Here is a 15131-nt window from a genome sequence, read left to right as displayed (position 1 = left end):
AAAATTAATTCTGAAAGTTATTCAAACCACATTATTCCAATAATAATGAGTCCAATAAGTCCAATAAAACTTGCATTAGCCCGCCCATTATTATAAGAGACTTTATGAAGAAAAAAATCCATATTAGCTTATAATATGCGGACATGGCAACACTGACTCCAGTAGAGCATCTCGCGCCATCTAGCGGCCAGCGTGTCACATCAACACACAACACATTTCAAACACTGCTGTTCGCAGTTGGATTTTCCGAAATAACACTGAATTAGGAATGAATTAGGCTTGATTATGAATCGCGTACGTTTTGAGTTAAAAATAAATGATCAAAACAAACTTTTATACATATATGCTGTGCATCTGGCTCCTTCGGCTAATGTTATTTATGGTTGTCTTGGTTACACAGTGCAACCAACTCTGGGAGTGGAAAAGAATGAAGAACTAGACTGATTCGGTAGGCTTCATTGGGCTAGTAACGTTAAATACGTTAGAAATCCTTTAGTCGTGCTGTATGCGAGTTAACAGCTTTGTCTAGGTGGTTTCAGGATGTCATCAAAGAAGATAAGCGAGTCAAAGAGCCAGCAGGACGCAGGTGTCTCGGCTGAGAGCGATGGACAGGATGAGAGACAGATGCTGTTACACAAAGAGTGAGTTATCTGTAGAGATGCAAAGAACATTTTGAATCACTTTTGATGTAGACAGTACGTCAGTCTAGTTAATATCGCTTTGCAACCCACAGATATGAGACCCTAACTGAGAACCTATGCGCACTGAAGAGGAGAGTTGAACAAAAGTATCCTTTTGCACAAACAGAAACATAATTCCTTGCTGAAACCACATTACCATACTACAATTGATTGCTTCTGTTGTCCTCATTTGTAAGTCGCTTTGGATAAAAGCGTCTAATAAATGACTAAATATATATATATATATATATATATATATATCATGTTCACAGATATATACAGATCATTCTTGTTCTCTGTGCTATGCAGAAAGAGTACATGTCATATATGTCTAAAAGAGCAGAGAAGAGGCAGAATGCAATATTGAATTTGAGTGATCAGAGCCATAAGGAACTTGAGGAGCTGCAGAGACAGAGACAGAACATGCAGGATAAACATGAGGAGCAGACCAATGGTAAGACAAGTGTTAATGCGTCTGTACAGGAAATGGAAATGAAGAATAAATGTGTGATTATAATGTACTGTAAATGACTGAAGATGCAGTTTGTCATATGCTTTCTTGGTTACAAATCAATTCACAAATGGGTGCAATCAGTACTTCGCTAGATGCTATTAAAACATCAAATGTTGCACTTCAGATGTGTGTTGGTTGTGTTTTCAGAGTTGCAGATGGAGATCCTGCAGACGGAAAATCAGCTGGCCCTGCTAAATAGTGAAATTGCAGACCTGAAAGAGGTTAAGGTAGCAGGATCTCTTTTCTTATTTTTTGTGGGCATTTGTACTGGGGTTAAATTGTAATGTAATTAGGATTTTCACATCCTGTTTATATGAAGGGTCTTCTACCTTTTTCTAACTAAGCGTCATTTGATGGATAGACAAATGGAACAGGGTACCTATTGGTACATATATAAAATTTATTTATGCATTTTAAACTTGGCCTTTAATAACACAGACTAAGTACCATATTTGTTTATTTACATATATTGAATTGCATATCCATTTGAATAATCATCATAATTTTTTTATCACACATTTTCATTTAAAAAAAAAAAGTTTTTCATATCAAACATCAATTGACAGACCCCTGCATTAACACTGTGGTCCTCATTGGAGTCACAGACCCCCTTTCAAAGACGCCTGACTTTTATAGCATTTTCATTTAATATGAACTAGTGGAATCAATTATAACATTTTTTCAATGCATATTGAACTGAATAGTTTCTGAAATAAGTGGAAACTTGTGTCATTGTTTTCAAATTGACATAATTTTTTCATACTGCACTGAGGTGGAATGGTTTTTTTACATATGTATTCATGTATTATATGTGTCGTAGACTCTAAAACAGCAGCAGTCGTGTCGTATCACTGAGCTGGAGAAGGAGCTGACTACCATGCAGTGTCATCATTCAGAGTCTCTGGTGGCTCTCAAGGCTGACTTCATTAAAAAGAGGAAGAGCTGTGAGCAACAGGCAGAAGACACTGTGCATGCTCTCACTATATCAGCCAACAAGGTGAGTGAATGCTGTTGTGAATTCAGTCAGTATAATTGTACAGTTACATCACCATAAGTTACCAGGTCAGGATATTTTCTTTCCCTTTTTCCCAGGAGGCATCTCACTCCCTGATGTCCTATATAAATAAAGTGTTTCAGGAGAAAAAAAGCCTGCATGAGGAGTATAAATTCCTTTTCCAGAGAGCTCTAGCTCTACAAAAACAGCAGGACGCTCTGCAGACTCATCGACAGCAACTGCTGCTGGAGCAAAAGTGTATGCAGAAGATTCATGCCCAACGTATTTCCCTACGCTCAAAATACGCAACACCAGCCGGTGCAAACCATAACGAACACCCCCAGAGTGACCACCAGTAACTGGCAATAACTGGAGCCAGTTCAGTTACAACAGTTGCTTTCAATAAACATACAAAGATTATTGTATGACTCAAGAGAAGTATTTGCTGAAGTGAGAAAAAACTTTGCTTATTGACCTCTTTACTATCTCAGCAGGTCAAGATACAGAAAGAGCAACGGCTGGTCCAATATTTTGAAAATGAATATGTCAGAAATTCATATACAAAGAGGTGTGTCAATAGGTTCAGGTGGCGCTTTTTTTCTCAAATCTTGTTAAATTCCTCAAATTGTATACGATACGATTTATTAAATAGTAACTAAAACAGTTAAAACATTTTTCTTTTTTTCTGTTATGCTAAAGAAAGTCATACAGGTTTGGAACAACAGAGGTTGAATAAATGATTGCAGAATTTTATTTTTTTGGTCATTTATCCATTTGCTGGTTTGAATAAACCTCACCTAAAGATGAATACAAGCGCTCAGAAACTGAAAATATAAGTAGCATATAGATTTATCAGTCATAAAGTGGTAGCAAATCATTACTGATCTATTTGCATTTACAAAGATTTATTGCACAAACCAAGTGACATTTTAATATTATGTACTATTATAATCATTAATATTTTGAATTAGCTTTTATTTTTAGATTATCCGTTTTAACTTTAGCTTGTGTTTTAGTCATTTTGTTATGTGCTTTTTGTAATTTGTTTTTAACATTTATTTTTAGCTTTGTTTTTATTTCAGTTTTAGTAATGAAACTTGTTTATTTAGGTTAGTTGCCAAGGCAACATCTCTAATTTTTGTTTACATTTTTTTTTTAGTTTTTAGGGGGGCGTGGCAGAGTCTTAACTTTGATAAAGAATATCTCTTTGGTTTTGAGACTTTAGTCTTTGCAACTTCAGGGATCTTATCTATGCACAATCAGCTTGTAACACTCCAAAGAGAAAGGAAAACTTGAAATCGCATCATATGACCCCTTTAAGTTTTTGATCTAATATTTTTTCAGCTTTATTTCACTTAACAAAACCATTTTTAATAGTTTTAGTTTCAGTTAACAATAAGATCACTGAAACCGACAAGTATAGGCAACTAGAGTGCATGTGCTGAATGCTGAATGTGTGTGTGTGTCTTTAAGCGTTCGAGTGTGTGATTTCTGGTTTGACTGGTTTTTCTCTAAGAGGAAGTGATAGCAAGTCTTTTAAACACTGTTTGCAAGAGACAAATCAGGTAAGCATTTGACTAAATATAATCATTTGTGTTTATTTTATTTAACACGTACCAAACTATTTGTAATAAAAGGCGTTCTGTTTCTTTTATAAAGTAGAGCAGTTTCTTTGCAGGGATGAAGTTGGTTGGTGTGGCTCTGATGTTTTGTGCAATTACATATTTAAGATCAGGTAATCATTTTCACCTTGTAGAAAAAGCAGACAGTGTTGTGCATTTCAAGATCCAGTGATACCAGGTCCATTTAATGTTGCAAATAAAACCACAGCAGAGCTGTTCTGTGATCAGAGTGATTTCTGTGTGCATGTATTTGTGTTGTATTTGCTACAGTCATGTAAAATGCAGAAGATTTAGCATTATGAGGAGAGACAGATGGGTTACTTTACTTCAACTCCTATACAACCATAAATGAACTGGTGTTCTTATATGTCCAATTCAGACATGGTTTTCTTTGTCTTAGAGATGTATAATGTTGTGGGACCTGCAGAACCTCTCTTTGCTCTCACTGGTGAAGATGTGATCCTGCCCTGTTCCATCAAGCCCAACACCAGTGCTGTAAACATGAGAGTGGAATGGTTTAGACTTGACCTTCAAGACTCAATAGTGTATCTCTATGAAAATGGTGAAAACAAAGTCACGAAGCAGAACCAGTACTTCAGAGGGAGAACAGCACTGTTCCAAGAAGAACTACAGAATGGAAACGCATCACTCAAACTCTCATCAGTCCAAGTCTCTGATGAAGGAGTTTACAAGTGTTTTATTGAGTCCAACTCCTGGTATGATGACATCACTGTTAGTGTTGATGTTGGAGGTGAGAAGACCAAGAACTAAGACCAGAAGTTATATTTGTTTGTTTATAACAAAAATTGACACAAAACAGAGAGGAAAATCTAGCTCTCTCTCTGATCTACAGTGCTTTTGAAATCAAAAGTACAGACGATATACCGTGCAAGTACAATTAATGAATTATTCTTATGCTTAATCTCTGCAGCTGTAGGAACTCCTCCACTGATCATTGTAGAGGAGTTCGATCATTCAGGAGGGCTTCGTCTGCTGTGTGAATGCGAAGGTTGGAACCCTAAACCTGAGCTTCAGTGGCTGGACAGTAAAGGAGAGAATTTGACTTCTGATACTGAAGAGACACATAAAGATGCGAAGGGCTACAGCGTGAAACACAGGATCACTGTACATGACAGTGAGACCAAGTATCAGTGTAGAGTCAAACTGAGACATCATATGGTGCAAACTGACATTATTGTCTCAAGTAAGTATGAATTGGGTTTGTCTTTCTCAAATTTCCAAGGTAATGTGATGCAGTCATAATGATTCAGAATTCATTACGATTTAATCACAGATTTGCACATTTATTGTACAGAAAATGCCTAAATTCATGTTTATAATTTGCATATATAAGTATACTGCCACTAGCACAGCACCCTTTCAAAAGGTACTAGTATGTGCTTTTAAAGTACTAATATATAATTTTAGGTACAAATATGTACCCAATAATGGGTAAATAAGGTACAAAGACGTACCTTTTTTTATAGCTTTTATACCATAGAGTACCGCCCCAGTGACAGATTTGTACTTTTTTCTGAGAGTGTATAATTGAATCAGGTTTTCATTACAGGTAAAATATTTCACATTTGGAGAACATCAGTCATTTGCATGTCAATTACAGTTGTTCTCAGCATCATTACTGCAGTTGCAGTTGCTACTTTTGTTTACATAAGAAGAGGTGATGTCCATTTTTCACTAATTCATATACTGTAGATGCAAAATAACTAGCCTTTAAAAAGTCTTAATTTTGTAGTTGCATCTGAACGGAAAGAAATAGTTGCACAATTATAATGTTTATTTATCTTATTAATATTTTTACATTTCTTCAGTTCGCTATTTGAGGAGGATTCAAAAAGGTGAGCGTATGTTTTTAATAGGTCATCATTATTCCAAAAACAAATCAATTCAATATAATATCTAAATGTGTGGTATATTCTTTGAATTTACTGTTGCTTATGTTACATTAATTGTGCCCAAAATTGTGACTATAATGATTAATTTCATTATGAATGAAAAAAATGCATTGTAATCTTAATGTGATTTGTGGAATTTTTGTGTTGGACCAAATTTATTTTAAACACATTGAAAAACATTTTAAACATGTCTTTTTAGAGTTCACAAAGAGAAGGAAATATGCAGGTTAGTAAGAATGGGAAAATTTATAACTTTTTAATCCATTGGCATCAGTAGTCTTGTATCAGCTCTCAATATGCAAGTAATTATAATTATTTTTTAATTTTCATTAGCGGATGTGACACTGGATCCAGATACAGCTCATAAGTGTCTCATCTTGTCTGAAGATGGGAAACAAGTGCGACGTGGAGAAAAAAAACAGAATGTCCCAGACAACCCTGAGAGGTTTGATAAATGTGGGAATGTCCTGGGAAAGCAGGGATTCTCCTCTGGAAGGTTTTATTTTGAGGTGCAGGTGAAGGGGAAGACTAATTGGGATATAGGAGTGGCCAGAAAATCCATTACCAGAAAGGGGAAGATCACACTGAGTCCTCAGAATGGTTACTGGACAGTGCGGTTGAGAAATGGGAACCAGTATAGTGCCTGTGCTGGACCCACTGTCTCTCTCTCCCTGAAAGTCAAGCCTCAGAAGTTGGGTGTGTTTGTGGATTATGAGGAAGGCTTGGTCTCTTTTTCTGATGTGGAGTCCAGGTCTCATATCTACTCTTTCTCCGATCAGTGGTTCACTGAGGATCTCTATCCGATCTTAAACCCATGTACAAACTTTAAAAGCAAATACTCTGCTCCACTGATCATCTCATCTGTTAATTTCAATGAGTGAATGAACTTACTAATAAATAAATATAAAATTAAAAATAATTGTATTATATTATATTAAATTGATCAAAAACATTGCATTCAAGGTATACATTTTTTCAGGTCTTGCGTTCACTGGGAATTAAACCCATGTGAATTTACTACAGCCTTTGCAAAGAAAAGATAAGTATATGCATTGTCTAGTAAGATGTAGCATGTGTTGTAGATTGGTCAAATTTAAATCAGTTTTCATTCAATTTTATTTTCAGCAATTGCTGACATCTTGTTTTCAACGGCGGGGCATAGAGGACCTACAATAATGTACAGTATTTGAAAAATAATGTGTTTTTTGAACATTAAAGCATGTCAACATATTCTGTTACACCAAATACACAAAATAATGATCTTTAAAAAAGCATCATATGACCCCTTTAAATGATGTAACTCTTTGTAAGCATGTAGAGTGCATACAATCACTGTGATGTTTTTAATCCCTTAACAACTAATAAGTATAATCTGTTGTGAAAATGCTGTATAACTTGTATATAAAGTTTGACACACCAAATATTACATAGAAAATTGTTAGAATTCTCTTCCACTATGCATATGAGGATTTTTCAGGTGACTTTATACACATCTTCCTACAGTACTACATATTGTCTAATGATAAAATCATATGTAAGATGGAAATACGTTGCATAATATCTCTGAATATACCATTTTAAGAAAGAGATTCTTCATCCAGAAAGTGGATGACGAGAAGTCCAGGCTAATAAAAAAAAAAAAGAAGCAAAAAAACGAGCTCATAATTGCATATTTCAGTTGTAATAATTGACTCATCACCTCCTTTATCACAATTAGATACATTTTTTAAGAGAAAATAGAAAATTAGGATTTAGTATGCATTTTGACAAGAATATAATTATGTTTTTGATATATGCTATAAATAAACTCAACTATTAATAATACACCCTACATGATAACTTCCTTAAAAATAAGATTAAATGAGCTCTTCCTTAAAGCTCTTCCAGCTTTAAATGGCAAATTATTTTAACACACAGCAAGAAACAGGTTACTGCAAGAAAACATTAACAAGAAAAGGTATTGAACAAAAAAATATTCTTCATAATGAATAAAACAACTGAAAAACAATTAACAAAAAAACTAATTTAATTAATGACACTTTTGCCATTTTACTTTCTGATTATTATTATCTGATTATTGTTTGAGTACACAGAGTATTTCTGTATAAGAACTGCCTTGGCCCTCAGACATCCTGGGATAGGTTTGAGCAATCCGAAGCAGCTCTCTCTGTGTGTTTTGTAGAGTAGTGGTTATGTTTTCAAAAGTAATAAAGGGACAAAGTATGTGTCTGTATATGTCTATTCTATGTTTACACAGTAAAAAAATCTTTGGTTAGTTTGTTTCTGCTGTAAAAGACTAGTTACTTTGAAGCATAGTCCCAGATCACTTCCACCTTCCATGGACCAGTGACATGGAATTCATGGAGACATGGAGACAATGAAAATATGTAGATCTCTTCAGTCTATTCCCATGACTATTCGTTAAGCCATTTTGTGTCACATCTTCTGATTTTAAAGAAAAGAGAGAATTTTTCTGTTTCTTCAGTCCATATACCACTGAATACTTCCCGTTCGTGGCTCTGGTATCACAAAGGCCAACGGTCCAGTCAAAATGCTCAGAGAGCTTGAGGAACCAGCGCAGATTGACACCTTTATTTGTTTGCAGGCAACGTAGAGTCTGTGTCCTGTACGGGCCTGCAGAAGCTTGGGTCGGGTTTCTGGCAGAGAAGCTGTAGAATACTGTTTTAAGGTTTTTAGACAGATTCATCTCAGGCCCTAGGGTCTGTGGGTCAACGGTTAGTTCTGAGACTGGATTTTGATCATCCTGAACAACTGAGTGGAATTTAGGATCAGCAAAAGCAAGAAACCTTCTCTGGAGTTTGTGCACCTGCTCCTCAATAATTTCTCCATCCTTTCAGATCGCCTTAATTAATTTAGTGCGATCAGGTCCTGACTCCAAGCCCTGTTTCAGATCCACTGTGCGAGTCTCCATTATAGCTTCGTGTACACTGGCAAATTTCTGCAAGAAGCTGAAATCATCATCTTCCTCTAGAGCCAAACTGATAGCTCAATATGCAGTCTGAAGAGCGCCCAGTCTGGCTGATACTGAAGTCTGTAAACACGTGAAGACCAGATCCTTCAGTAGGGTGACCATACGTGCCATTTTCCCAGGATGCGTCCTGGCCAGGATTTCTATATTGCCTAAAATATCTAGGTTTTGGCTTTGTTTGCGTGTGCAGACCGATCGGTGTATGACATCAAAATACCATACAGACGGTTCCTTATGCTTTCAAAATGCTCTCGAGGTATTTTGATGTCATACACCGATCGGTCTGCACACGCAAACAAAGCCAAAACCTAGATATTTTAGGCAATATAGAAATCCTGGCCAGGACGCGCCCTGGGAAAATGGCACGTATGGTCACCCTACCTTCACGGCTGATCCAGTCTCCATCAGCTGACCAACACAGTTCTCCAGAGCCTGCATTTGGTCTTTGTGCCACTTATCCAGCTGTTTAGCCTGGTTCTGCCTCTGAGCCGGTGCCTTTAAGTCTTCTTTCAGTTGACCTGCCAGCTCCACGGGCAGTCTGAAGCGTCTTCATGTTATGCAGCCGATGTCCTTCCTCGATAGCACAAGACATGCACACCAGCACGTGATCATCCAGGCAGAAGTATTCCACAAGCTTGCCGTGAGCTGAGCATTTGCTGGCCTTTTGGAGGAACCTGATTTTACAGGATTAGTCAGTGGATGGGTTTGCAGCAGCACTGGAGTGGTCAGGTGGGTCTGCAGGTGCTGAGCACACATAGAGATTTCACACTTCAAGCAGGTCTTCAGCGCTGGGGTTTTCACCTCCACACATAAATCACAGCTCACAAAGTGTTCCTTGGGAACTTCAGGCGTGGCCGACATACTTGCTGCTGATTTTCTTGTTTTCTCTTCAAATGTTCTATGATCTCTTTCTCTGTCCTCGCTATGATGAGTCTGTAAGGTGAAACCCTCTAATACTTTCTTTGTATACACAGCAACTGACCTTTGGTAATTTTTATGGTACGTGTTAATGTATTACTAATGGAATGATGTTTGCTAAGATCCAGAGATGTTTATGATGGTTCATTAGAGATCTTTATTCTTTTACTATGGACAACACATCTACTATAGCCACATTTTTATTTGATCCACACTTCCTCATGACTAATTTCTGAGTTTATCATTAACAAAGTTAAATAAAATAAGTACTTAATTAATCCTCTTTGGCCCATGTGAAACATAAGGCTGTGATAAAATTAAATGAATATTAAATTAAATTTTTTTTAACTTGAATGTTACAGTAGGCTACTTATCATCAACTCCAAATCTTCCTTCAAGTTCTCAGCAAGTTCTCTCATTTTTGTTCTGCTTTGATGTACTTACTATACCGGTACTAACTGAACTATATTTGTGACCCTGGACCACAAAACCAGTCGTAAGTAGCACGGATATATTTGTAGCAATAGCCAAAAATACACTGTATGGGTCAAAATTAACGATTCTTGTTTTCTGCCATACATCAATGGAAAGCTTATTTATTCAGCTTTCTGGTGATGTGTAATCTCAATTTCAAAAATTGACCCTTATGACTGGTTTTGTGGTCCAGGGTCACATTTTGTCTGAGAGAGAGAGAGAATTGCCCCTCTGTAATAAAACAAAATGCATGCCATTCAGTAACAAATCAAACGTGTAACAAATTTAATGTAAAATACCCAGTCACACTTACACATATCATCTGTTTTCATATGAAGCAAATTATAAATGCTAGACTAACCTCTAATCCAAAAGAAAACATTTAATTTATTTGTTAATAGTTTTTCTAAATGAGGACATCCCTGAAAGTATTGGTCTTATACAATAGTATAAGCCAGTTATATAGCTAGTTCTTAATTCATCTTCAGTATTTTTTTGTGTGTGTGTCTGTATGTGCACAAATGTGTATGCATATACAATTACTAGTGTTTTGTTAAAGTAAATCTATTTTACCATCGCAAAAACTTATTGAAACAGAAAAGAGAGCAGCTGTCAATGAACTTTTATTTTGAAGCCGCTCTAGCTTCACATTCGGAGGATGCGACAAACCAAACCTGTGACAGCTTTCTGGGCTAGTGTGCTACCCGAAGGCGAGTGCGATCAGCAGGGATTGACGCTTTTAATTGCCTTATTTCTCAAGTAACTATATCAGAAAAACAATAAATAAGCCGGGTTGCATCTGAGCTGTCAATTTTTACTTTTTATGCATCTGTGTGAAGCCAGCACGACAAGATTTTGTGTTAGCTCGCTGGCTAGCACGCCTTTGTTCCATATTCAGACCGGTGTGGCCATAAATTAGAACTTAGCCTTCAATTCCTGCATGTTGACTACGTATACAACTATTTTATTCAAATTAAACTCGTTACAGACTCGAGGGTATTGCACACCGACTTTGTTGCGGGAGAAAATTAGCTGTGTAGCCTCTGTTTTCGCTTGTATGAATTGCGTCTTGGCTCGGTCGTGCAGAAGTTGCCATGGAGCAGTGCGCAGCTCCGCAGCTCGAGAACACAAGTACGCACTCTTCACCTCCAGACCCAGCGGAAAAGTCTGGAGGAGATGCCGGGGAGATGACGGTTAAGGACGCTTACGAGTGCCGGATTTGTGGTTATAAAGCGCAAGACGTTAAATGCCTCAGCCAGCACCTGCACGCCGCTCACCCTGTCACCAGTCTTTCTGACTCGGTGAGGAGCGAGGGATGTGAAACCCCAGAGGACGAGCGTGTGGGTGATGTGGAGACACCCTGCTTAAATGGTGACCTGGAAAAGAGCGTTGCTAAGGATAAAGTAAGTAAAGTTTTGTCTTTTGTCAGCATTTATTGATGTGCATGAGTTTGTGTTAGTTGTGTGAACAACTAGAGATGCTTTGAATGAAGTTTGTGTTTAAATGTAAATTCCTTCTATCACGACTTGCTAGGCAAAGACTCTTGTTTTTACCTGAAAAGTGTAAACACTGTGGTAAAATATAATTTGCTCAATCAGTGGTGTGCATTTGGGGAGGGGCTATCTATTTGACTGACCAATGGCAGAGTGGGGAGTGAGCAGGGAAACCTGTTTGAAAACAATCACAAATGCCAACAATGCTTAATTTTATATGGAATATTGGAGTGTTTAATCTAAATTAATTAATTATAAAAAATATATATATATAATTAGCAGTTTCAAGCCATGTGTTCTCTCAGAAATATCCAATAGGTTTTTAGAATGGCAGTTTACAGTTTATGAGGAAATGCATTTCTTAAAGAGAATTTCATGTGTTATTTTTTTATATTTACATAAGTTATATTTTAGCAGCTTACACACAGCAGTGTTTGAAGTATGAGTGTTTATGATTTATGTAACTTGAACATGTTTTCAAGTAACAATAACAGGCCTTATTCTTCAAATTGAAATGATAAATTCCCATGGGAAATTCAAATTACCCTTGCGGGCCTAACAGTGGTCTTTAGATGTGTCAATAATTAAAATATAGCACACCCTCACGTACATTTATCTAATTTTAAAGTTGTCATAAAATGGAAATTGCAATCGTCTTTTTTCCCCTATTGTTATGCATATGTGAGTAAAACGGCTTCTCATATGAGGAAAAAAAAGTAGGGTGGGACTTGATATTGTCCATCAGGAAGTGATTGGATTGTTATTTGATAATTGCTGTGATGTCATATGAGTAACACATTGCTGGTCATCAGAGATGAGATGTTGTTGCAAGAGAGAGGGAGATAAATTTTAAAAAATTATAATAACGTGTGTGAATAAATGACTAATAAATGATTTATCATAATGTGGTGATTTTATTATCAGTGAAAAGTAATAACAGATGACCTTTTGTGCCATTGTAAATGTAAGCCAATAAGAGAGAATTTCTCATCTGATGCATTTTATATTCATATGTCTTGATCTCACCCTTTTCAGCCAGTCACCACTGAGGGAACAGAATCTGCTACCCTTCAGACTCCCGAAGACTCAAATGAGACCTCATCCTCGGTGGATCCCAAAGAACAGGAAGAGAAGATGGACGACTCACCTGCTCCTGAAGAATCGCAGAGCTCATCCCCCGAGTTACCTCAGGAGAAGTCACCCTGCTCTTCAGGGACCAAGGAGTCCTGCCAAAAGAGGCAAACAGTCTCCTCTGGCACATCGACCCACAACCAGACTAACCTGGTTTGTCTTCCACTGGTATCCGAGGGGTTAAAGCTTATCTGGGTGCGCTCAGAGCAGGTCCACGAGCTGGACGCCGTGTCAGAACTCGTAGAAGCGTTTAATGCATTCCCATACCCCACGTCGCAGGAGGCGAGCGCTCTAGCTCGAAAGTGTGCATTACCACCGGACCGAGTTAAAGCGTGGTTCATGATGCAGCGGGTACGTTACGGGATCAGCTGGGCTGACGACGACATCCAAGAGACGCGACGCAAGCTGTGGCACATTCAGAAAAGAGCAGTAGCCGAGGAGTGTGTGGAAATAAACGACAAGGAGGAATGTTTAGGACGTGAGGAACCTCAACATGTTTTTATACCGCCACCTGCGGTAGTTGCCCATGTAGATCAGAGAGACCAGACGCCTAAACCCAGCCGGACTGTTCCTCAGCACATCACCAGTGACCAAAACCGCTTGCATTTTAGCCAGAATAATGCTTCCCAATCCAATAACGGCATACAGCAGTTGCTCAGCACTAATGTTGTGTACAAAAACGGTCTTGCACCCACATCACAAGTTCCTCAAGTTAATCCCCAATTCCAAAGTGACAGTAGAAACCTACCACCGCCTCACAATACTGGAGTCCAGCTGCTCAATTCATTTGGACATTCATCGTACAACCAACACGCCACAATGTCGGACCCCGAACTCCCTGAGCTTTCACAGTCTCTACACTGCTTACCGGGGAAAAAATCGAAAGCGCAGCTGATGGCCCTGCGCCGCAGTTTTGTACAGAAGTCTTGGCCGTCCGACGGCGAAGTTCAGCGGCTCCAGAGAATGACTGGACTTAATCGGCGTGACATTCGCAAATGGTTCGCTGACAGCCGCTATCAGCTTCGCAGGAACGGCAGGGCTTGGCTAGCTAAGCTCGCGAAGCGCAATCGGTCACTGCAGCTGGTGCAGCAGAACTCTCAGAACGAGCTGGAGAACAATGTTCTTCCGAGTGCTGATTTTTACGACAACGACGAGGCTGACGACACAGAGGCGGGGATTGAGGTTGATGTGGATTTGGCTGACGATGAGGGACCAGTCAACCAATCGAATGAGACCAAGGAGGTAGTAAGCGATGAAGGCGAGCTTGATGACGGCAGCGCTTCCGTTCAACAACATTCTGCAGACATCTCTCCCTCTCCTTCTCCGTCTCCGTCATTCATCCGCGGTCGGGTAGAACCGAACGTGCGACTTCGTAAGAAGACGAGGGAACAGTTGGAAATGTTGCGCCAAAACTTCCTGCGCTGCCAGTGGCCCACAAGTGACGACTACGTGATACTCCAGCAGAAGACGGGTCTGACGCGGACAGAGATCATCCAGTGGTACGGAGACACGCGTTATCATGTCAAACACAATCAGATGCGCTGGATGACCTCAGAGGAGAGGGAACGCATCATCGCAGTTATAACGCAACAGCAGAAAAGGGGCGGGAAATATTCACGGGGGAGATTTTCATTTGAGAACATGGGCTCTGGGTTGAGTTTGGCCGATTCTACATTAATTAACGGAGGTGGAGGGGGCGAAGCAGCAACATGGAATGAACTTTTTAGGGGAAGTACCCCAGTTGTGCCTGAGGGTGAACTCTGACCTCAGAAGCAAAGTCAGTTTGCGAAGGCATTTGTAGCTGTGCAGATAGGTGGAAATTGAATTCCACGTCACTGCCAAAGATGTTACACAAAACCTTTTTTTTCCCTCTCCTTTAACCTGTCTGGATATTTCCATCCCAGTTCCAGGGCCTGGTAGAACCTCTCTCACAACATTGGCGTTATCATGTCAAACACAATCAGATGCGCTGGATGACCTCAGAGGAGAGGGAACGCATCATCGCAGTTATAACGCAACAGCAGAAAAGGGGCGGGAAATATTCACGGGGGAGATTTTCATTTGAGAACATGGGCTCTGGGTTGAGTTTGGCCGATTCTACATTAATTAACGGAGGTGGAGGGGGCGAAGCAGCAACATGGAATGAACTTTTTAGGGGAAGTCCCCCAGTTGTGCCTGAGGGTGAACTCTGACCTCAGAAGCAAAGTCAGTTTGCGAAGGCATTTGTAGCTGTGCAGATAGGTGGAAATTGAATTCCACGTCACTGCCAAAGATGTTACACAAAACCTTTTTTTTTCCCTCTCCTTTAACCTGTCTGGATATTTCCATCCCAGTTCCAGGGCCTAGTAGAACCTCTCTCACAACATTGTTATGCAATATGTATCTCCAAAACTAAGCATCTTA

The 15131-nt window shown here is 38.9% G+C and overlaps 3 protein-coding genes across 3 annotated transcripts; 2 read left to right on the top strand and 1 right to left on the bottom strand.

The window, feature by feature from the left end:
• The first annotated feature begins 2160 nt into the window (after window positions 1-2160).
• On the top strand, window positions 2161-6604 carry LOC107742316 (butyrophilin subfamily 1 member A1-like). Its single transcript, XM_016555239.1, has 8 exons — window positions 2161-2191; window positions 3867-3923; window positions 4211-4561; window positions 4742-5014; window positions 5381-5488; window positions 5640-5666; window positions 5923-5949; window positions 6057-6604. Exons 2-8 carry the CDS (start codon window positions 3869-3871, stop codon window positions 6602-6604), a joined length of 1389 nt encoding a protein of 462 aa, XP_016410725.1. The 5' UTR covers window positions 2161-2191; window positions 3867-3868.
• Window positions 6605-6828: 224 nt separating this feature from the next.
• Window positions 6829-9573, bottom strand: LOC107742315 (E3 ubiquitin-protein ligase TRIM62). Its single transcript, XM_074560190.1, is given in 7 exon segments — window positions 6829-6890; window positions 7977-7986; window positions 7988-8125; window positions 8164-8799; window positions 9094-9244; window positions 9246-9381; window positions 9384-9573. Coding segments are annotated over 7 exon segments (1323 nt in total).
• Window positions 9574-10771: 1198 nt separating this feature from the next.
• homezb (homeobox and leucine zipper encoding b) lies at window positions 10772-14662 on the top strand. Its single transcript, XM_016555181.1, has 2 exons — window positions 10772-11507; window positions 12633-14662. Exons 1-2 carry the CDS (start codon window positions 11199-11201, stop codon window positions 14490-14492), a joined length of 2169 nt encoding a protein of 722 aa, XP_016410667.1. The 5' UTR covers window positions 10772-11198; the 3' UTR covers window positions 14493-14662.
• The last annotated feature ends 469 nt before the right edge of the window (window positions 14663-15131 follow it).

The sequence above is a fragment of the Sinocyclocheilus rhinocerous genome, unplaced genomic scaffold (genome assembly GCF_001515625.1).
Source record: "Sinocyclocheilus rhinocerous isolate Xijiao unplaced genomic scaffold, SAMN03320098_v1.1 scaffold75, whole genome shotgun sequence".
NCBI lineage: Eukaryota > Metazoa > Chordata > Actinopteri > Cypriniformes > Cyprinidae > Sinocyclocheilus > Sinocyclocheilus rhinocerous.
This window is presented reverse-complemented; position numbering and strand designations above follow the sequence as displayed.

Bases quoted from the DNA above. Each gene is read 5' to 3' on its own strand.
- LOC107742316 (XM_016555239.1), top strand. From the start codon at position 3,869: ATGAAGTTGGTTGGTGTGGCTCTGATGTTTTGTGCAATTACATATTTA. The intron at 5,667-5,922 runs GTGAGCGTATGT...ATGTCTTTTTAG, and splicing joins TTTGAGGAGGATTCAAAAAG to AGTTCACAAAGAGAAGGAAA. The intron at 5,950-6,056 runs GTTAGTAAGAAT...AATTTTCATTAG, and splicing joins AAAGAGAAGGAAATATGCAG to CGGATGTGACACTGGATCCA.
- homezb (XM_016555181.1), top strand. From the start codon at position 11,199: ATGGAGCAGTGCGCAGCTCCGCAGCTCGAGAACACAAGTACGCACTCT. The intron at 11,508-12,632 runs GTAAGTAAAGTT...CACCCTTTTCAG, and splicing joins AGAGCGTTGCTAAGGATAAA to CCAGTCACCACTGAGGGAAC.